This window comes from Mus caroli, unplaced genomic scaffold (genome assembly GCF_978045245.1).
Source record: "Mus caroli unplaced genomic scaffold, Mus_caroli_1 scaffold_14, whole genome shotgun sequence".
NCBI classification, from domain to species: Eukaryota; Metazoa; Chordata; class Mammalia; order Rodentia; family Muridae; genus Mus; species Mus caroli.
Window position 1 is genome coordinate 108,899,543 of NW_028227269.1, and position 21,771 is coordinate 108,921,313.

Consider the following 21,771-nt stretch of genomic DNA (forward strand, 5'->3'; position numbering starts at 1 on the left):
AGGACACAGAGGCTGAGTCAGGAGAAACCGGAAGCTTACAGGCCAGGTATCCTGGCGTTTATAGCGGTGAACAAGAGGCCCTATGTCAAGGCAGAAGGCAAGGACCCACAACCCAAAGCTGTCCTCTGACCTGCACACATGCAATGTAGCTCAAGTGTGCCCATACAGACACATACACCGAAGGGAACAATGTGGTCTGAGTATTCCTTCCCCTAAAGATGGGAGCAGTGCCCACCCCCCCCCCCCGAGGAGAACAGTGGCCTTAGTGTGTTCCCCATCAGGAAGGAGTGAAAGGAGGAAGTGCAAGCGGCCCTGACCTTACTGTGGGGGCCAGCTGACCTCACTATGCAGGCAACTGTTCCTGATGAATGTTCGCTCTCTAAGGACTTAGGGAGCATGCTGCTGGCTTACAGTGAGAAAGCTAAACATACAGCGTGGCCAGGCCCCAGATAGAAACAGTCTGCAATTGCTGCTCTTTTTATTGGCTTGCCCATTTTCTCAGGCAAGCAGCAGCAATTTCTGTGACACTAAACTCTATACTCAGTTAACTCAACAGAATTAATATGTATATATATTTCAATACAATTTTATTAATATATTTATACAATATATTAAATCTATGTATCTCCAGCCACAGGAGAGATGGCTCACCAGTTAAGAGCGTGAACTGTTCTTCCAGAGGACTGACTGGAGTTTGGTTTCTAACACCCAAATCAGGTGGCTGACAACCTCTTGTAGCTCTAGCTCCAAGGAGCCCACTCCCATTTCCAGTTGCCCTGGTCATCTGTACATTCTGCCCATACACAGATACCTAAGTAATTTGTGTGTGCATGCGTGTGTCAGCAAATGTGTGTGGCTGCCAGGGGAGGCCAGAAGTCCACAGTGCTCTCAACTGCTAAGTCACCTCTCAGTCCCTACTTATGAGACTTTAACATCTCATAATCCTGGCATAGCTTCAGAACCAAACATTCGCTTCACAGCACAGGGTTGGGAGTGTGGGCCAGTGGATGAATATTCAGCTGTGTGAAGTCTTGATTTGATTTCCAGCACCACAAAAAAAAAAAAAAGTAGATAGGTACAAAACAGAAATGGGAAGCTCAGGTTGTCTCCACAGATGTAACAGTAAAGTCCACTGGTTTATAAAACTCAGCCCTCAGCCGTTCTTGTTTCTGTCACTCAGTGGAGCTTGATGACACCCGGGAAGCAGTGGGAGGACAGCTCAGCAGTGCCTGTGTCTGGAGAGGCTGTAGCAGCGGGGAGAGTGATCCCAGGACCCTAAAAGTATCTGGCCTTGAGGCACAACAGGTTCCACCCAGGGGACTGACTGTCCAGCCAGTGGTCTGTCACAGGCAGTCACAGGGCCCGGTGACCTGTCTCGAGCAGCATGCTCTCCAGCTGCAGCTTGCTGTTGCTCTCTATGTAGGGCTGGTGCAGCCACATGGACAGGTAGGTCAGGCTGAGGTTGCGGTCTGCAGTATGGGCCAGCTCTGCACCAATGGTGTGCTTCAGAAGGAGCTCCTTCTTGTATGCTTCGGAGAGCCGGTGGGAGACCTCATCTGCAACAGAACAGACACCGTGGCTGCATGAGAATGCACTGTCCTAAGTTCAAGCCAAAATCAGTGCTGGCAGTGTGACTCATCTGGTAGGGTACTTGCCCAGCATGCATGGAGCCCTAGGTCTAATCCCGAATGTCCATAGACAGTGTGGTGGTGAATGCTTGGGACCCAGCACTTGGAAGTTGAAGCACAGGCAGAGGCAGGAGGATGACCTGGGCAACAGAAAACTTTTTTTTTTTAAATTAGGTATTTTCCTCATTTACATTTCCAATGCTATCCCAAAAGTCCCCAATACCCCCCCCCCCCGACAGAAAACTTAAAAACACATCAGAACTGCACTGGAATAAAGAAGGACCAAGGCGGTCCAGTCTAGTTGGATGGTTAAATGATAGGAAGCACGAGGCTACACAACCCTTGCATACTTGTCATGATGAGCCACTTCATCCAGACTCAGGAGTCTTGGGGGACTGAAGCAGGGGATGGCTACGAGTTTGAGGCCTGCTTGGGCCAGGTCAGCCTAGGATACATACTAAGACTGTTTGAAAAAGGAAATAGGGGACTGGAGAGATGCGCTAGCATTCAGAGCACTGAACGTTCTTCCAGAGGAGCTGGGTTCAATTTCCAGCACCCATACCAGGAGCTCACAAATCCATATCACTCCAGCTCCAGGGGGACACAGCACCTCTGGTCTTCCAGGGCACCTATCTTCATGTATGTGCACATACCCACACACATACAAATAATTAAATCTTTAAAACAACAAACTGAGCTGGGTGGTGATAGCTCACACCTTTAGTTCTAGCACTTGGCAGGTGGTTCTCTGAGGATCTGAGACCAGCCTGGTCTACAGAGTGAATGTAAATCAAATCAAATCAGATCAGATCAGATCAAATCAAATCAAAATAAAACAAAACCAACAAAAAACCCCAAAACCCCAACAGCAAGCAGATTAACCTCTTACAAAGTTTTTCTTGCATTTTATTCTGTCAGAATGCGTGTGTATCCCATGATGTGCACAATGTATAGTCAGACAGCAACCTTTTTTTAATTTTTCTTCTTCGAGACAGGGTCTCTCTGTGTAACCCTAACTGTCCTGGAACTCACTCTGTAGCCCAGGCTGGCCTCGAACTCAGAAATCCATCTGCATCTGCCTCCCAAGTGCCATGCGCCACCACTGCCCGGCTCAGACAGCAACTTTTAGACACTGGTTTGTTCTATGATTATGTGGGTCCTAGGGATCAGAGTCAGACTGTCAGACTTGGTGGCAGGAGCCTTTACCTGCTAATGTAAAAGTATTTTTTATTCACTGGATATAAGTGTTGTCTCTGAGGCCTAGTGCCCTATCTGCTAACCTAGGCCTGGTCCTGGAAGCTTCTATTTAGGCTTAGAGTGTTTTCAGCCTCTGAGACTCACTGCTGAATAAGCTCACCCTTTCTAGTTCTTTCTGAGCTCTGGCTCACTGGTTCAACTCAGCTGTTCTGGCACCAACTCCTCTTCAGGCTGACTGATCCAATCTGGCTTCTTTCTCAATCTCTGACTGCACTGCCTCACTTGGCCTCAAACTCTGACAAACGAATCTCCTCATTCTCTGGCTTGTTCTGTCTTCACCTGTCTAGCGTGCTTTCCAGTCTGTTTCTATAAAACTCTCTTGGTAAAACTGCCTTGTCTCTCTCTCTGCACTGCCCATTGAGTAGCTTCCCTTTCCTCTCTCCTCTTGAAAGTTGGCCATATCCTATTCTGTCAACTCTTTCTCTGACTGGTCACTTATCTGCCTCTCAATTAGACTTCACTTTCAAATATGGCTGCTCACCTCTACAAACTAACTTTACCTTCAGTGTTTGGGATTAGAGTTGTGTGCTAAGGGCTGAGCCACACCACAACCAGAAACAGTTCCTTTTCAGTAAATAACACCACCTCTGGGCTCACAGTGTGACTGAACATCCTGCAACATGCTGAACCATCTTTTTTTTTTTTTAAATGTTCTTTTTTTTATTGGGTATTTATTTCATTTACATTTCCAATGCTATCCCAAAAGTCCCCTACATGCCCCCCCCCACTTCTTGGCCCTGGCGTTCCCCTGTACTGAGGCATATAAAGTTTGTATGACCAATGGGCCTCTCTTTCCACTAATGGCCAACTAGGCCATTTTCTGATTCATATGCAGCTAGAGACACGAGCTCCGGTGGGGTGTATGTGTGTGTGTGTGTGTGTACTGGTTAGTTCATATTGTTGTTCCACCTATAGGGTTGCAGATCCCTTTAGCTCCTTGGGTACTTTCTCTAGCTCCTCCATTGGGGGCCCTGTGATCCATCCAATAGCTGACTGTGAGCATCCACTTCTGTGTTTGCTAGGCCCCGGCCTAGTCTCACAAGAGACAGCTATATCTGGGTCCTTTCAGCAAAATCTTGCTAGTCATGCTGAACCATCTTACCAGCTCATTTAGCCCCTCATTTGAGTCCAGGCTGCTCTTAAACTCGCTGTGGTCCTCCTGCCCCAGCCTCCTGAAGTTGTACCATATGCTGGTTAATGTCACAAGCTAGTCACTAGAGAGGAGGGAGCCTCAACTGAGAAATGCCTCCGTAAGGTCTGGCTGCTAGGCATCTTCTTAAGTAGTAACTTAAGTAGGTGGGGTGAACTCTGGGCACATGGACCTGAGCTCGCTAAAAAAGCAGGCTGAGTAAGCCATGAAGAAGCAAGCCAGTAAGCAGCACCCCTCCATGGCCGTTCCTGTCCTAAGTTCTTGTTGACTTCCATCGATGATGAGAATGATGTCAAGTTGATTTTAGTCATGGTGTCTCATCATAGCAATAGCATCCCTAACTACGGAAGACTATCAAGCTAAACTCCACTTTCCTCAGTGATCTTCTATGAGGTTGGCTGACTTATTTAAAGATGGGCTCGCTCTCAGGTTATAGCCCAGCTTTGCCTTAAGCTGATAACTGTTCTGCTTTTGTAGTCCATTACTAACTAGCATTGTAGGAATGTATGTCACCAAATCTGTCTTCCACCTGCCTGCCCATCCATCCATCCATCCATCCATCCATCCATCCATCCATCCATATATCTAACCTTTAAAAGGCAGAGGCCCTGTGTCCCTTTCTAAGGACCAGATCTAAGCAATGCTGATTCCCCCCTTAGAGCCATCTGCAGAAGAGCTACTTACAAAAGAAGGCTGTGGGCCACGTGTGAAATAGAGGGGGCCGGCTGCTTTCTTCCCTGTAGTGGTAATTTTCTAGTTCACAAATTCCCTTGGTGGTTGAAGACAGCTTTTCCATTTTCATTTGTATTTTAGTCTGAAAAGATATTAATTTGGAATATGAGACTACTGCTTAGAATTTCTCATCTCAGATTTAGTAACTAAAAAAGATTTAAAGGCTATGACGTTTAGTCCTAGTGGGGCTAAAATTCTAGTAATTCACTCTGTTAACGCCATAGACAACAGATTTCCAGAGGAATGGAGACAGGTGGGTGTTTGGTTTCATTATTTGGGTACCAAGCCCTGGGTTTTCACAGCCTCAGAGAAAGGAAGCCTTGCTGAGTCCCTCCTCAGTAAGTTTTCTATGCAGCAGCAGTGTAGCTCCAAAGACCCAGCGGAATCCCAATGGGCTGCTGTTAGAGAATGGAACAGGCACAAAGGCACCTGTGCTTCTGACTCTTATGAGGCCTCTGTGAGCCTGGGTTTTCTTACTCATCTGGTGACGAGAGAGAAAGGGAGCGTCAGATACACAGGAGAAGCAAGGAGAACCTGCAGCCTGGGCCTCTACAGACCGTCTCCTCTGCCAGCTCCCAACGGGAGACACCAGCACCTCCTCCACAGTGACCGAAGTATGACAGATGAAGGGCAGTGCCGTGGGTCAAGGAACACCCGGTTATACAGTGATCATTAAATACAAAAGACGGAAATAACTAGGAGTTTAGATTCAGGCAGCAAAGGTTTATTAAAATGAACTCTGCAGTCCCTCAGTGTAATTAACTGTTAGTATCTGGGGGATGAGAGACATACAGCATCAACGTCATAATTCCTGCACTGATCCTCCAACTGTCCACCCCTGGTTTTATCTAAAGTGGCACACACTAAATTTAGTACATGTAAATCTTTAAAAGTCTCTCCTTCCTTCTCAAATAACTTCAGGTTCGATATTTCCCTTGGCTTAACCTCCAGACGGGCTCGACGGTTTCCCATTGCAGCTGGGAAGATGCTCAAGGTTGCAGTGAGGAGGCAGAGCCAGGACTGGATCTGTGCTTTTTGAACCTAACTCTGTAAAGAAGTCTGTACCCCACAGCTGCTTCTGGACACCTCCTAATTCTAGAAAAGCCTAGAAGGATTCAGAGAGGAGGGGAATCTGGAGGCCCTGACCCACATCTGTAGCTCAGCCTCCAACAGGGACAAAGTGCCATCTGTGTGAGCTGCTGAGCTAACAATGAAAGAGCAGCTCACACCACAGAGCAGCTGTGGTGTCTCCCACAGTAACCATCACATGGAAAGGGGAGTAAAGAGTATGTATGCCCATCCCCCAAGACAAGATGCTCAACCCCATCCTCTTTATGGCTGGGGAGAGAAGCGGCAGCATCCCCGGCTTCCAACCCCCACGTCTGGATTTGAACACTGAGTGATGAGAATACATTTATTTCCAAGCCAGTTTCAGACAGATTCAGGTTCATCGGAGAGAGGACTTCCAGCATGATGGCTGGCATGCAGTGCTTGGTTCTCTAGTAAGATGACTTACTTGATTGTGTATGTGTGGGAGCCTGTGCAGGCCAGGACTGGGTGCTGCATCCCTGGCGCTGGAGTTAGAGACAGTTGTGAGCTGCTGGATTCGGAGGCTGGGACCCAAACTAGTTCTCTGAAAGAGCAGCGAGTGCTCCTCACATTTAGCCATCTCTCTAGCTCTACAGCTAACCACGCTGTAACAGGACTCTCCTACACAAGGGTCTAGGCTTCTTGGGGAAAAAAAATGCTTATTCTTAGACAGAGGCAGGAAATATGCAAAGCAAGCCTGGGACATCATTCAGTGCTAGTCAGAAAGGAAGTTAAACACTTCCCTAACCCCTGAGCTTTCCTATGAAGACTGGTATTTCAGGCAGAAGAACTGCTACTGCCTAAGTGTAAGCAATCTGAGTAAGAAAGACAGTTGATGTGGACCACAGCCTGACATAGGAACTGCTGGGTCCACGTTAATAACAAAGACAGCGGCTGCTCTGGTGTTTTATGGCAGCACCAAGAAGTCACTGTGAAGGAAATGGTTAGGCCCACAAAATCTGAATATTCATTCTGGACCCCTGCAGTGGTTGAAACTGCCCAGGACAATGCACAGTGACTTGAGAGCACCAGGACTCTCGGTAGGTGGAAGGAAAGGCCTCCAACAGTTCTAAATGCCCCCCACAGTCAGCAAACCCAAACAGTGATGTCAATGGCCAGCATCCTTAGGTCTTACCAAGCCATCCAAGATGGCCTGCAGCTCCTCACACAGTGCTTCGAGTCCCTTATCGTAGTCCAGATTTGTCTTTTCTTCCTCTTCCGTGGAAGCTGGGCTGCTGCTCTCTAACTCAACCTTCTCTTTACTCCTGGACAAAGCAGAAGATAATGGGTACATATTACACTCTTTAAACTCATCTCATACCAGGTGACTGCACATCTCTAATCCCAGTGCTTAAGAAAGAGAAGGAAGAGTTCACAGCCTGGCTACACAGTAGCTCTGGCTTCAAAAAAAGAAAAACAAGGGAAAAACCTTCATCTCATTTTGTTATAATAAATCCTATAAAAGCCACCATCTATAAAATTGTGTTAGATATATTGCATAAATGTTGCATATGTCACTATAGTAGATGCTTATTTATTCAGTGGAGGCCAGAATTGAGAACTGGATTCCCTGGAGTTGGAGTTAGAGACAGTGGTGAGCTGCTGGGAACCAAACTCCAGTCCTTTGAAAGAGCAGCGAGTGCTCCGAACGCTCAGCCATTTCTCTAGCCTAGAGCTCACAGGGTTCTGAGGACTCCTGTACCAGGATTACATTTCACAGTGAGCAGCACATCCATTAGTCACTCAAGCCTGCTGTGCTTGGAAGGAGCTGAGGGCCTCCATGTGCAGCAAATAAATGGTCTACTGCTAAGCTATAGCCCCAGCCCTGGACATTCCAAGTTTGTACTAGGGGAAGTGAAGTCTAGCCATGTGTAATCCTTGGTGTAGGGCTTAGTGCTGGTTGTATCTAATGCATAAGACATGGGTCAGTTCCCAAAGGGGTCAAGAGTCTGAGAAATTTGAAAACTCAAGTCTGTGGTCCGTACAGTTTAGGCAGAAAGGGCTGATCTTCAGCCTGTGGTGCTGTTAGAAGGAGGTGCGACTATAAAGGTTAGGCCGAGTGGGAGGCTTCTGTCCACGTAGGGAAAGGCTGCCCTCCCTCCACAGAGCTTTGGGATTCCAGGATCTCTCTCTGGTCCTGGCAAACAGGGTGTGAGCATCCACTATAGTGCACGCCATCTTGCCACAAGTGCGTACAGAAAGCAGTGCTTAGCCTGCGGTGGCGTTCCTTAGGAGCCACCCACCCTTTTGAAGCCATGCTTTCTCATCCTTGGATGCTGAGGTTTGAACGAAGGTTCTCATGTTTGCATGGTGAGTGCTGGTGAGTTTTCTCTCCTCTTTTGGGTTTCTCTCTCTCTCTCTCTCTCTTTAAAGATTTACTTATTTATTATATTTAAGTACACGGTAGTTGTTTTCAGACAGACACCCTAGAAGAGGGCATCAGATCTCATTACGGATGGTTGTGAGCCACCATGTGGTTGCTGGGATTTGAACTCAGGACCTTTGGAAGAGCAGTCATGCTCTTAACTGCTGAGTCATCTCTCCAGCTCTTCTCTCTTTTTTTATAGATAGGATCTTTTAAAAAAATAAGTAGTCCTAGATAGCTTGAACATGCTTTATCATGTAGACCAGCCTTGAACTCACAGAGATCCACTGCCTCTGCCTCCCCAGTGGAAAGACGGAGCGCATGAGCCACTACATCTGTTTTTCTCTTTTCTTTTTTTTTGAGACAGGGTTTCTCTGTGTTGCCCTGGCTGTCCTGAAACTCACTCTAGACCAGGCTGGCCTCGAACTCAGAAATCTGCCTGCCTCTGCCTCCCAAGGGCTGGGATTAAAGGCGTGCGCCACCACTGCCCAGTTCTTTTCTCTTTTCAATATTTATTTTTAATTTGTGTGTATGACCATTGGTCTGTCTATCTGTATGTGTGCTATGTGTATGCAGTACCCACAGAGACTCGAAGAAAGCATAAGATCCTGTATATAGCTGTAGATACACACAGCTATGAGCTGTATATAGCTGTAGATGATACACACAGCTATGAGCTGTATATAGCTGTAGACACACACAGCTATGAGCTGTGTATAGCTGTAGACACACACAGCTATGAGCTGTGTATAGCTGTAGACACACACAGCTATGAGCTGTGTATAGCTGTAGACACACACAGCTATGAGCTGTGTATAGCTGTAGACACACACAGCTATGAGCTGTGTATAGCTGTAGACACACACAGCTATGAGCTGTGTATAGCTGTAGACACACACAGCTATGAGCTGTGTATAGCTGTAGACACACACAGCTATGAGCTGTGTATAGCTGTAGACACACACAGCTATGAGCTGTGTATAGCTGTAGACACACACAGCTATGAGCTGTGTATAGCTGTAGACACACACAGCTATGAGCTGTGTATAGCTGTAGACACACACAGCTATGAGCTGCCATGTGGGTGCTGGGAATTGAACCCATTTCTTCTATAGTAGAAAGTTTTGTTTTCTGTTTTCTGTTTTTGTTTTTGGAGACAGGGTTTCTCTGTGTAGCCCTGGCTGTCCTGGAACTCAGAGATCCACCTGCCCCTGCTTCCCAGGTGATGGAATTAAAGGTGTGCTGCGCTGCCACCCAGTGGAAAGTACTCCACTGAGTCATTTCTCACTCAAGTCACCCCACCCCCACTTTGTCTTCTTTTAGAAATAAAGCGAAACTACAGGGGGTGGCACACAAGTGAAGGCAGAAAAAGAAGCTGAAGGCCATCTCTATTACATAGTGAGTCTGAGATCTGCCTGGGCCTGCATAAGTCCCAGTCTCAGAATGAAAAAAGGCTGGAGAGGTGGCTCAGTGGTTAAGAACACTTGCTGAGATTCTCAGCACCCACACGGAGGCTTACAACTGTCTCTAACTTCAGTTTTGGCGGACCCGATGCCCTTTTCTGGCCTCTTCAGGTGGTGCAGCTATGTGATGCACATGCATACATGCAGGCAAAAGACTCACACACCTAAAATTAATAAATCTAAAAGCCAACAGCAAATACAGTCTGGAGAAAGAAAGCTTAGCTGTTCAGAGCAGGGGCTGCTCTTCCAGAGGCTCCAGGCTTGTTTCCCAGCACCCACAGGCAGCTCACAATCATCTGAATTCCAGGATAGCACTGCCTTCCGGACCCCGTGGACAACAGACACACAAGTGGCATACAGACAAATATGCAGGCAAAATAGCCACGTACACAAAGAAAAAGGGACATGAAATGACTTGGGTGCAGTGGTCCTCATCTGTGGCTCCACCTCCTCAGGGAGGCTGAGGCAGGAAAACCAGCTTGGGCGACACAGTTGGCTCCTGCCACAAAATGGAAATAAGCCAGGGGCCATAGTGTACACAGGGAAATCCCAGCACTCAAGAGACCGAGGCAGGAGGAGCGCTGGGTGTTCAGGGCTAGCCTGGTGTAGTAAAACTATTTCAACAAGAACCAAGTAGCAACCAAGCAAAATAAACGAAATGGAGGGCGGGCAGGAGGCTACCCAGCAAGCAGCAGTACACACAAGTTCCCACATTCCTGAAACATAAGCCTATCACAGACTCAACCCTTCCTCCTCAGTCAATCTTTCTATAACCTTATACACAGATCTAAATAGCATGGGGCATACATAACTGTATTTATTTTACATTTATTTGTGTGTATATAAGAATGGGCACATGTGCCGGGCGGTGGTGGCGCACACCTTTAATCCCAGTACTCGGGAGGCAGAGGCAGGTGGATTTCTGAGTTCGAGGCCAGCCTGGTCTACAAAGTGAGTTCCAGGACAGCCAGGGATACACTGAGAAACCCTGTCTCGAAAAACCAAAAAGAATGGGCACATGTATACCATGGAGGACAACTTGCAGAAGTTTGGTTGTCTCCTTCCACCATGTAGGCTGTGGGGACTGAACTCAGTCATTAGGTTTGGTGGTAAGCACCTTAACCCTCTCTAGCTCAAGGTATCAAACTTGTAATCCCCGGGTCTCTGCAGTCTTTTCAGCCGGTGCCACCCATGTGTAGCAAACAGTCGGCACACCTTTGCACACGTGCAGGGGTTACTTTGCTACACTTTTGGTTTACACCAGGAAATTCTTACTCTCTGACTGTTCTCTCAGTGGGTAGAGGTGACAGACAGTACAGAGCACGGGAACCACACATGTACTTACAGCAAGCTGACTTTCAGGTTGGCAATACTGCTGGCCGTGGTGAAGCCCTTGTCACTGAGGCTGTCCCATTTCAGGATTAAGTTATGCCAGTCAGCAGCATTGTCCTTAAGTTTCCTGGCACTGACTGATAAGACAGGTTTTCTCGGTGTTGCGACCCCAGGAGTCTTTGCTAATAGAGAGCAAGAGAAACACGGCAGTTAAGGAACACATGATCACAGGCCTCCACAGCAAAGTGGTCTGACATGCCTCACTGACCGGAGAAATCAATGTCCCAGAAACTAAGAGGCTCTTCACAGCTCAGGACTCCACAAACACTTATCTCACACACTCTGTCTACTTTTCTTTTTGGGGACGGGGTCTCAAATGTAGCTCTGGCTAGCCTTGAACTTACAGAGATTACCCCACCTATTCCTCCAGGACTGGGATCAAAGGTGGGCATCACCACCCCGGGCATAGCACCTTGTCTTAGAGACAAGTAAAGCTCTGACTTCCTACTAATACAACAGCGCTTATCACTCTCTCTCCTGTGAGGTAATCTGGTCTCCACTCTTTTTTTTTTTTTTTTTTTTTTTTCGAGACAGGGTTTCTCTGTATAGCCCCGGCTGTCCTGGAACTCACTTTGTAGATGGTCTCCACTCTTTATACTCCAACCACCTTGTACCTGCGCCTTGAACCCTTAAACCGAGCTTTCAACTCCTGAGAGCTCATCACACCACAACACTGCGAGTGGGACACTAGAGATGCAGAGGTGATCTTGCCAGGCCGCTGCTGCTCTGCCTATGACTTAGATGTCAAAAGTTCTGCCTGGGGCTGGTGAGATGGCTCAGTGGGTTAGAGCACCCGACTGCTCTTCCGAAGGTCCAGAGTTCAAATCCCAGCAACCACATGGTGGCTCACAACCATCCGTAACGAGATCTGGCGCCCTCTTCTGGAGTGTCTGAAGACAGCTACAGTGTACTTACATATAATAAATAAATAAATCTTTAAAAAAAAAAAAAAAGTTCTGCCTGCATCTCTGCTCCAGCCCCTACCTTAACCCCCACCTCCAGCCCTGCGTAGCCAGGCAAAGGTCCCGGGAAGGCCTTTGAGCACTCGGTTCTCCCTGCTGGGAAGCTCCTCCTTTAAGTAGTGCTGTCCGTCTACAATTCACCCAACCCAAGGCCCGAGCAAAGCGAGACCAAAAGCAGAGTCTGTGAAACAGGACAAACCCAGCATGAAGAGGCTCAGAGACTCAGCAAACCAGGGCTCACACGGCTAGAGCTACAGGTCACACAGGCCACTACAAGCACAGCAAAGAGCAGGCAGTGACCTGGAGCAGCTTGGGGTCTCGTCTCATGGTCCACCCTCACTACTAAATGGGTAACACTTGGTCACCTGTGATAGAGAGTGGAAGGGGTTCCTGGGGATGAGAGCGTCTAAGTGCAGATGGCACGGAGAAGGGGGTGGGGTCAGAAGAGGGCCCCCGAGCAAAACACCATAAAGAAACCTACTTTGTAAGCGAATTAAAATAAATACATGATGTAAATATGTTCTACCCTCCTATAGGAAGGAGGAGGCAGTGATGAGGACATTGGACACTAGAGGATAATAACAGAATTCTTGTCACTTTTCAGTTCAATCTTAATTGTTAAACACCCCCTAACTTGAAAGAAAGAAAGCCAGCCAGCCAGCCTTTAAGGAAAGAAAATTCTTTGGGTTTTTGGTGGTGGATTCCATATGTTAAATTCCATATGTTAAAAGTGCCAACGCAGCAACACATGAAAGGTTTGCACACACAGGTACAATGTCCACCTTTAAGACATGAAATATAGCCGGGCGCGGTGGCGCACGCCTTTAATCCCAGCACTCGGGAGGCAGAGGCAGGTGGATTTCTGAGTTCGAGGCCAGCCTGGTCTACAAAGTGAGTGCCAGGACAGCCAGGGCTACACAGAGAAACCCTGTCTCGAAAAACCAAAAAAAGACATGAAATATAACTTTTTTTTTTTTTTTTTTAAGATTTATTTATTTATTATATGTAAGTACACTGTAGCTGTCTTCAGACATTCCAGAAGAGGGCGCCAGATCTCGTTGCGGATGGTTGTGAGCCACCATGTGGTTGCTGGGATTTGAACTCTGGACCTTTGGAAGAGCAGTCGGGTGCTCTTACCCACTGAGCCATCTCACCAGCCCGAAATATAACTTTTAATTGTATCTTCACATCTAAATGATCAGATTTTATTTATTTATTTATTTATTTCTTCGAAACAGGGTTTCTCTGTGTAGCCCTGGCTGTCCTGGAACTCACTCTGAAGACCAGGCTGGCCTTGAACTCAGAAATCCACCTGCCTCTGCCCCCCTATTATTTTTTTTGTTAGGGTTTTATTGCTGTGAAGAGATGCCAAGGACCATAGCAACCCTTATAAAGGACAACATTTAATTGGGGCTGGCTTACAGTTCACAGATATAATCCATTATCCTAATGGTGGGAAGCATGGCAGGCAGACCTGGTGCTGGAGAAGTAAGTAGTTGAGAGTTCTACATCTAGTTCAGCAGGCAGCAGGAAGAGACATTGGGTCTGGCTTGACTATCTGAAACCTTAAAGCCCACCCACTGTGACACATCCTCCAACAAACTCACACCTATTAGTGCTACTCCTAAGAGCTTCGGGGGCAGATTTCATTTTTAAAGATCTGTTTTTATGCTTGTGAATGTGTGGGAGTGGCTGCTGAGGCCAGAAGGGTGACTGGTGGCCTGGAGCTGGAGTTACAGGTGTTTGAGAGCTGCCCAGTGTCATGTGGGGATCTAAATTCCAATGCTCTAGAACCAAGCCAAAGAATCTCCAGCCTCCGGTTTTATTTTTCTGTAATTTAACATCACCTTCTTTAGGAGACTATACTATGTTGAGACTCTCTTCTTCTGATTTCCAAATTTAAATGCAACCAGAGAATTTTATAGCTAAAATTCTACTTGTATATAATTGCTAACTTATCTGTAAATTGCAATAAATATATTTGCAATAGTTAAATGCAAAAAGGGAAGTTGTCGTCCTGGTTACTTTTGTGGTTAACTTGGTCAACCTGGGAAGAGAGAGCCACAATGTAAGAATTGTCAGTAGAGGATGTCTGCGTGGTAAATGATGTACAAGGGTCTAACTCTCTGTGGTGCCGCAGCCCTTGGGCAATTGGTCCTGGGCTGTGTAAGAAACTATCTGAGGGGCTGGAGATGGCTCTGAGGACCTAGCACCGAAAAGAGGCTTACAATCAGCTGAGATTTCTATTCCAGAGGATACCATGTCCTCTTCTGGCCCCTGTGGACACTGCAGACACATGGTACGTTTACATAAATGTAGGTATTAACACTCATACACGGAGAAGAAAATCCTAGGAGAAAGCAAGCTAGCTAGTGCATGAGGCTGGGAGGGAGCTGGAGGCAAGCCAGTAAGTAGCTATCCTTCATGGCTCCTGCCTCTGGCTCTGCTTGGGTTCCTACAGATTTCCTTAATAGATGGATGGGGACTTAGAAGGTTAAGACAAATAAACCCTTTCCTTCCCAGGATGCTTTTTGGTGACGGTATTTTACCATGGCAACAGGAAGCAAGTTGAACAGTTATTTCCATCAAGAAGTCTTCCTGGACGCCCCTCCCCCCCGCGCCGCCCCCACTTCCACCCCTGGTTGCATTAGGAGTCACTGCAGTAGACATGTTACCTCCTATTCGTTGGCTGTCATCACATCCCCTAGTGAGTCAATTTCTTAATTCTATTTTCCCCGCAGGACTGAGTTCAACCACAGTAGGAGTTATGTCTTGTCCCCTCCCATAACTTGCACACACAGCTGATTGAGACTCAAACGGGCTCCATGGAGGGCCTGCTCTCACCTCCTGCATTACATTCGTCCTTCGGTAGGGGTCCCTAAGGGTGAAGATCACAGTTAACTAAGTTTACCGAACCCACTTAGGAACAAAAGCACAGCTCTGACTTCTAGACACTCAGAGACAAATGGGGAGATGTCAGTAATGTGAGTCGCAGGCCAGCTCGGAGAGCGAGAGAGAGGCACAGCAGTTTAGCTGCTTACCTCTTGTAAGCTACCACCAAAGCAAAACGGGACTCAGCAAGCCATACGCTAACGCACTGAGCCATGCGACGCGAACCGACAGAGACAGACTTTATTACACACTGCAAGCTCCACGGCCCGTCTTACTGACTGCGGGAGTTTAGGGAAGAGTTCTCCCAGGGGCTGGCACATCAGGCTTGGCTCCAATGTGCTCCGGGATGCTCTGAGCGTCACACCGCTGACACTTCACGCACATCACCGCACTCAGACGACACTCACACCGGAATGAACAAGGCTCCCGGCAGCCCACGAGGTCCAGGCGCGCCCTGCACGTCACGTCGCGCGCGGACTCATGACCTCCCCCACCCACCCTCCCACCCCTCACGACCACGTCCACGACCTGCAGCCCCCACAACTAGGGAAACACAGCCCTGTCACGCACCTTCCATGCGGCGGCCCACAGGTAGATTCCCGAGAAGACCCAAAAACCCGCCCGCCGACTGAAGAAGTGACGTCACTTCCGCCCCTGGGCCCGCCCACACTTGTGGCTCTGCCGCTCTAGATCTCCGCCCAGTCACTGCCACTCTCTGAGGCCTAACCCGTTGCCTAGGCAACAGGCTCCCAGCAGCCCCTGCGGCCCGGAGTCCATCCCGCCTCCTCCGGGTTGGCGGGGCTGAGGAGTCCTGAGGGGCTGCCGCGGGAGGTGAGTTCGGGAGCGCGCGGGCGGGTGCCGGACGCCTCCGACGTCCCCGACGCCGCCCCTCGCCTTTCCTCCCCCTGGCAGGGCCGCCTTCCCCTGTCTCAGCCCCTCAGCGTCTCCACAGCCGCGTCGCCGTCCCCCTAGCAGCCGCCGCACGCGGCGCATCTGTCAGCCCGAGTCTGTGCAGAGCACCGGGCGTCGCAGCGTTCGCACACCGCCCCGGGCCGCCCTGGCATCCCGGCTCCCCTCGCTCCTCCCCTCCTGCCCCACCCTGCATCCCTGTCGCGGCGGGCTCCAGGCTCCTCAGCCTGGAGATTGACATTGCGTTCTGTTCTGTCCCCCGATCCTCAGCTGGATCCCTTACATTGCCGCTGGCTTGGCCACCCAGTAGGAGTTGAGTAAGGGTTGGTTAAATGGATACCGAACGCCTCCCGGTGTGGCCCCCGAGGCGGAATGGACAGTGAATGGGGTGACCCTGGGTCAGACTCGGGGTCAGGTCATTGTGCTTCCCCTTCCTACCCGTTTACTGGAGCAAGTGTCAACTTCCTAGCTTTAGTTTCGTCATCCGTAAAATGACAAGTTTTTATCTTGGGATAGTGGCGGATTAAATGGGTCAGTGCATGCATGCACAGCCGACCGTCCAGGGTCTGACTGAATGATCAAGGTTAGTCTCTGCTGTCACCCACACGGCTCTGTGGGCTTCGCTGCTTTTTCCTCTAGTCCCTTAAGTCTCTGGCTTCCCATTTCTTTCCATCCCCGTCTTTACTTTTCTTTCCTACTCTTTGTGCTTCCTTTCTTTCTCACCGATATTCAGGGATTTTCTGTTCCATTTGTTGGCAGCATGTGAAGTGTATCGTTTTGTCGTTGACTGGAATGATCATTTGCAGCCAAGGTTTTGAAAACTTTTGGAGAAGGGAGTTGTGGGAAATCAGGTCCTAGGTATGAAGTTGCTCTAGTCTCTTATCACCAGAGAGACCTTGTCTTCGAAGCTGTTACACTTTTTGTACCTACTCGCACCCAGCTGTAATGCTGATATACCTGTGACCATTTTGTTTGTCTTTGTAACCTGACTTACAGCCCGTGTTTGTTCATTCATTGAGTATTTACTAGACTTCCCCCATACCAGTTGCTGGGCCAGGCCCTAGGGGTGTATGCTTACTTCACACCTAGTCACTCCCTCAGGAAGGTTGGAGTCTAGCTCTTGAGATTTCAAACCTGAGAATCCCATCTGGTTTGGGAATCAAGGATGGGTAAAATGAAATAAAGTCCTTTAGGGGTTCACTCTCCCCTCCCCCCCGTAACTTTTAAAAATCGTGTTTTATGTGATTGGATGTCTTGCCTCCATGTGTTTTTGTGTACCCACATGTGTGAAGTGCCTACAGAGGTCAGAAGAGAGGGTATCAGATGCCCTGGAAGTGGTTAGCTGCCATGTGGGTGCTGGGAATTGAACTCTGGCCCTCTGGAAGGGCTGCCCCTTGTTACAGGCTGAGCTACCTCTCCAAGAGCCCTAAGCAGTTGTTTTGATGTAGCCACATTGTCTTTTTCAATGGAAGACTGGTTCTTATTGGGTTGGTTTTCAGTTTTTCTTAGGGGAGTTATCTTTTGGGGTTGAAGAGCTCGGAGTCCATTCATAGTAGCCTCTAATTTAAACAAAATGGCTGCTGGCACTTAGTGGAGAGGAGGAAGAAAGCAGACGACAACAATGATCATGAATTTAGAAAGGTGAAGAACAGATTAGGAGATGGTTATATTAATAAGAATGGACGTTAGGGGCAAGTATGGAGCCGTTTCCTCCAGGAATGACACAGGGAGTGTGGTAGAATCAGAAGAAGAAATTAGGTGGTGGTTTGTTTTATTTAGGGTTGTTGTTGTTTTCCAAGACAGGGTTTCTCTGTGTAGGCATGGCTGTCCTGGAACTCAGGCCAGCTTTGAATTCAAAGATCCTGCCTGCCCCTGGCTGGAGCTAAAGGCGTGTGCCAGCACATCTGGCTTGGTGGTGTTTTCTCTGGATTGTTGAGACAGAAGCAGCTTCAGAATGTATGTTTCCCATGAATGTAGCCTTTGGATCTGGTCGTGAGAGTTCCACTGAATCTTTGCTGTGGTCTTGGGGCAATGTGGCATAGTATTTTGTCTGTTTTCTTTTGGGGGACAGGATCTCACTATAAAGCCCAGACTGTCTACAACTTGCAGAGATGCTCCTGCCTCAGCCTCCTGAGTGCTTGAATTGTAGGTGCCCACCACCATACGTGGCTCACTCAGCACAGGGGGTTTGAGAGAGATTAACCCAACAAGTATGTGTTGAGTGTTGATTGTACTGTAGCCTATTGGATTGTTTCTATTTTTTATTGTAGTTTGTCTGTTAGACGTGGGGGTTGGCAGAATCTTGCTGTGTAGACTTTGATTGGTCTGTAAACTGTCAGTGTAGGCCAAGCTGGCCTTGAGTTTATAGTGTTCATCCTCTCTTTACTTCCGTGTCCTAGGGTTACAAGCTCATTTAGGGGACCAGCATGATGCCTTATCAGGTAAGGGCACTTGCCTTGCAAACCTGGTGACTTGAGTTCTTAGTAACCCAGAACCACACCTAATGCTGTGACTTACTGACCTCTCCGTGTCCTTCAAGAAAACTTGTTTAAAGCAAAAGTCATTATGACAGCTATGGAAAACAGTTTGGCAATGCATTTAAAATTTTTCACTTCTTGAAACCCTTGTTAGTATTGCTAATTCACTTCCACTGGACTAGCCTTTTTCTACTTTTAAATGTTTCCAAGGGTCTGGAGAAACAGCTCAGTGCTTAAGAGCACTTGTTGCTCTTACAGAAGACTTGAGTTAGGTTCCCAGCATCCACCTCAAGTGGTTCACAGCCACTTCTAACTCTGAGTCCAGAGGCACTGATGCCCTCTTCTGGGCTTCAATGGCACTTACAACTAGGCGCTGGAGAGATGGCTCAGCAGTTAAAAGTACTTGTTGCTCTCGCAGAGGACCTGAGTTTGAGTCCTAGTAGATGGTGACTCATAACTGTCTGTTATTTCAGTTCCAGGGGATCTAATACCTTCTTCTGGCCTCTGCAGGCACCAGGAATACACATGGTACACAGACATACAAGCAGGCAAAACACCCATACCTGTGGTGGTGGTGATAAAATATTAAAAATAAAAGCTTTCCAAGAATATTTTTGGATATATTTCTATGTTGTTTATGATGGTAAAACCAAACATTAAAAGAGAATTTTTGTGATCCATATAATGCATTCTTGGCTTTGTTGTTGTTGTTGTTGTTTGTGTTTTTGAGCCAGTGCCCACCATGTAGCCCAGGCTGGTCTGAAGCTCACTTTGTAGTCTTCACTGGCCTCTAACTGGGGAGCCTCAGAAGGGCTGGGCTGTCATACCCTACTGCATTCTTATTACTCCTGCTCCTTATTTTCAGAGTCCGGTGCTCATACAGTGGTCTACCTGCTTTGAAAGGTAATAGCCAGTGGCTAACTGGCTTTGTCTGCCAGCCATGCTGTTTGCATTTGATTGGATCCTGTGGGTTTGTGCACTTTTCTAGGGTGCTAGTGTTGCCTGATCCTGAGAACAGATATCTCCTAGTCAAAGCTGTGTGGTCCTTGTAAGTCTATAAATTTATGATGGCTAGTGGTTAGACAGTTCACTTCTCATAGTTTAGATCTCTGTTGTATTAGTTCTGTGGCTTGGACAGATTTCTGAACCTTTCAAGCTTTGGCTTCTGTTAGAATAATATGATCCAGTTAGATCCTTAACAATCAAGGATAGAGTTACAATTATTATCGCCATTATTAGTCCCTTTCAGGATGTTTCTCTACAGTGGACCTCTACTGGATTGGCTGGTACCATGTGTGGAAACTGGGTAATCATATCCGTGTTTTCCCAACCTCGAGCAAAAGCTCCTTGATATTGCTCCATTCCTGTCACTCACTCTTTCCTTTGCTGATATCCTTGCTCATCATTCATTCATCTGCTCTGTGCATACCTGCTCAGTGCCTCTGACATCCCAAGCCCTTTTCTGGATGCTCTAGGGGAGTAAGTGAGGCATTGTGGCCTCTGCTCTCATGAGGCTGTGTGTCTGTTATGTGCACATGCATGCACATACTTCCATGTTCAGAAAATCTAGAAAGCATGTAGACAAAGCAAAGCAGGCTACATGAGAGGAGTGAGGAGTGCTGTGCTGGGGTGGGTGGTTAGGTGAGGTCTCGTGTAGGATGGGCATTTTAGCAGAAACCTATTTGTTGAGGGCCTTCTTTGTAGCAAAAGCTGAATGGTACTTAGATCATTGAAGGTGCTCAGGTGAGAATGGGTTTGATGAACCTAATCAGAAGAGGACTAAGGACTCAGTCACTCAAACGTAGAGTCATAGAGAACTCACTGTTCAAAGGGATAGTGAATTGAGCATCCCAAGAATTTACTAAGCAGGGCTCAGAAGGCCTCATGGAACCTGTGCTGGCTAGTTTTTACATCAACTTGACACAGCTATAGTTACTGGAGAGGAGAGAGTCTCAATTGAGAAAATGCTTCCACAAGATCGGGCTGTACATGGTCCTGTAAAGCACTAATCTTTCTTAATTAGTGATTGATGGGAGAGGGCCTTGCCTATTGTGGGTGCTGCCATCCCTGGGCTGGTGGTCCTGGGTTCTGTAAGAAAGCAGGCTGAGCAAGCCATGAAGAGGAAGCCGGTAAGCATCATTCTACCTTTGCTTCTGCATCAGCTCCTGCCTCCAGGTTCCTGTCCTGACATCCTCAGGCGATGAACAGCAGTGTGGAAGTGTAAATCAGGCCTTCTCCTCCCCAGTTGGCCTTTGGTCATAGTGTTTCCTTACAGTAGTAGTAACTCTAACGAGGAAAAAATCTGAAGAGTAAACTCTACCTCCGGTTTGAATCAGACAGATTGTCAGTGGATACCTATTGGTTATGTCCGAGCTATGGCTAAGGCTCAACTCTGTGGTCCGCACTGGGTGTCACTTCAGTGCTTTCTCCTGAAAGTGGAGGAAGAGGCCGCCTGTGTGCTAGGGCAGAGTAAGGCTTAAATGACTGAGTGAACTTGGTTAAGCTCGAGGTGCTGGTGAGGGTAGAGTATCTTGATTTAGTGCAGGGTGATTGTATTCCAAACACTGAGGTGGCTATGGGGACCTGGTTTTTCACCAGATGTTAGCAGGGGAGTTCATTTTTCTAGACTGGGCTTATTGTTATTGTTGTGTTGGAATTGGAGTCCGGACAGATCACACCAGGCCAATGCAGTTCCACGTGGCAGAAGTTTTTTGGGGGTAGGGGGAGGAAGGGGTGACAGAGACAAAGAGGAAAGAGAGAAGAAGGAAAAAGGGGCGAAGGTCAGAAAGGGTCTGCTTTTTATTTAGGCTGTGATATAACAGCTCGCAGGCAGAAATTGCCATGGCAACAGATACGCCTATGGGTGACTTCACTGGGTTTGGAGGTGATCTGCCAAGCCAGTTCCTGATACTAGTAGTTCTAATACAGGCTTTCTCCTGTGTCTTGCTCAGACAGGTGGACTATATTGTTGGATGTTTTCAGTAGAGTCTTTTCTAGACTTCTTTTGGCTAGGCAGGGGTTGCAAGTGATTTTGAAGCTGTTTTGTTGTTGTTGTTCGTTTTTTGTTTGTTTGTTTTTAAGAAAAGTTTGAGAATTTGTTTTTGAGAGTGTTTTCACTATAGCCCAGGCCGACCTGGAACTCACTGTGTAGCCCAGGCTAAATTTGAACTTGGAGCAATATTCTTGCTGCAGTCTCCTGAATGCTGGAATTACAAGCATTCTTCTATCTATCCAAGAAGATTAAAATGAACTTAGGCTTGATCCTTGTGACTATTTAGGCAAGAGAGAGAAGTGCTTTGGAAAAGGGCAGTACCATCGTAGTCTTCTCAAGAGAGACCTTGCTCCTGGCTCACTTCAGTCCACACTAACCCTGAATTTTCTCATGGAAACCCAGGGTTAATTCCTGTAGTTTGTGTAGTTTGTGTATGTGTGTCCTCTTTTTTTTTTTTTTTTTG

At 47.6% G+C, this 21,771-nt stretch overlaps 2 protein-coding genes across 3 annotated transcripts in view; one reads left to right on the plus strand and one right to left on the minus strand.

Moving 5' to 3' along the window:
• Positions 1 to 1,054: 1,054 nt before the first annotated feature.
• Cinp (cyclin dependent kinase 2 interacting protein) lies at positions 1,055 to 15,566 on the minus strand. Of its 2 annotated transcripts, XM_085830686.1 has the most exons (6): positions 15,501 to 15,566; positions 11,030 to 11,198; positions 6,992 to 7,121; positions 5,104 to 5,248; positions 4,720 to 4,851; positions 1,055 to 1,556 (listed from the first exon to the last, which is right to left on the minus strand). In XM_085830686.1, the coding sequence occupies exons 1-6, from the start codon at positions 15,505 to 15,507 to the stop codon at positions 1,354 to 1,356; spliced, it is 786 nt and encodes a 261-aa protein (XP_085686812.1). In that variant the 5' UTR covers positions 15,508 to 15,566; the 3' UTR covers positions 1,055 to 1,353. The 2 variants fall into 2 exon arrangements, with proteins under 2 accessions (XP_085686812.1, XP_021035093.3); XM_021179434.3 differs by lacking the exon at positions 5,104 to 5,248 and having other exon boundaries at positions 4,720 to 4,849.
• A 116-nt stretch (positions 15,567 to 15,682) lies between these two features.
• The window catches only part of Tecpr2 (tectonin beta-propeller repeat containing 2), an 85,927-nt gene continuing 79,838 nt past the window's right edge, over positions 15,683 to 21,771 (plus strand). The window contains exon 1 of the mRNA XM_021178973.3: positions 15,683 to 15,761. The gene's annotated coding sequence lies outside the window, so the exon portion shown is untranslated. The remainder of the gene's footprint in view (positions 15,762 to 21,771) is intronic.

Coding starts and splice junctions, on each gene's coding strand:
- Cinp (XM_085830686.1), bottom strand. Junction 7,122..11,029: donor AACCTGAAAGTCAGCTTGCT/GTAAGTACATGT, acceptor TGCTTTGTCCAG/GAGTAAAGAGAAGGTTGAGT. Junction 4,852..5,103: donor GCTGCATAGAAAACTTACTG/AGGAGGGACTCA, acceptor TAATATCTTTTC/AGACTAAAATACAAATGAAA.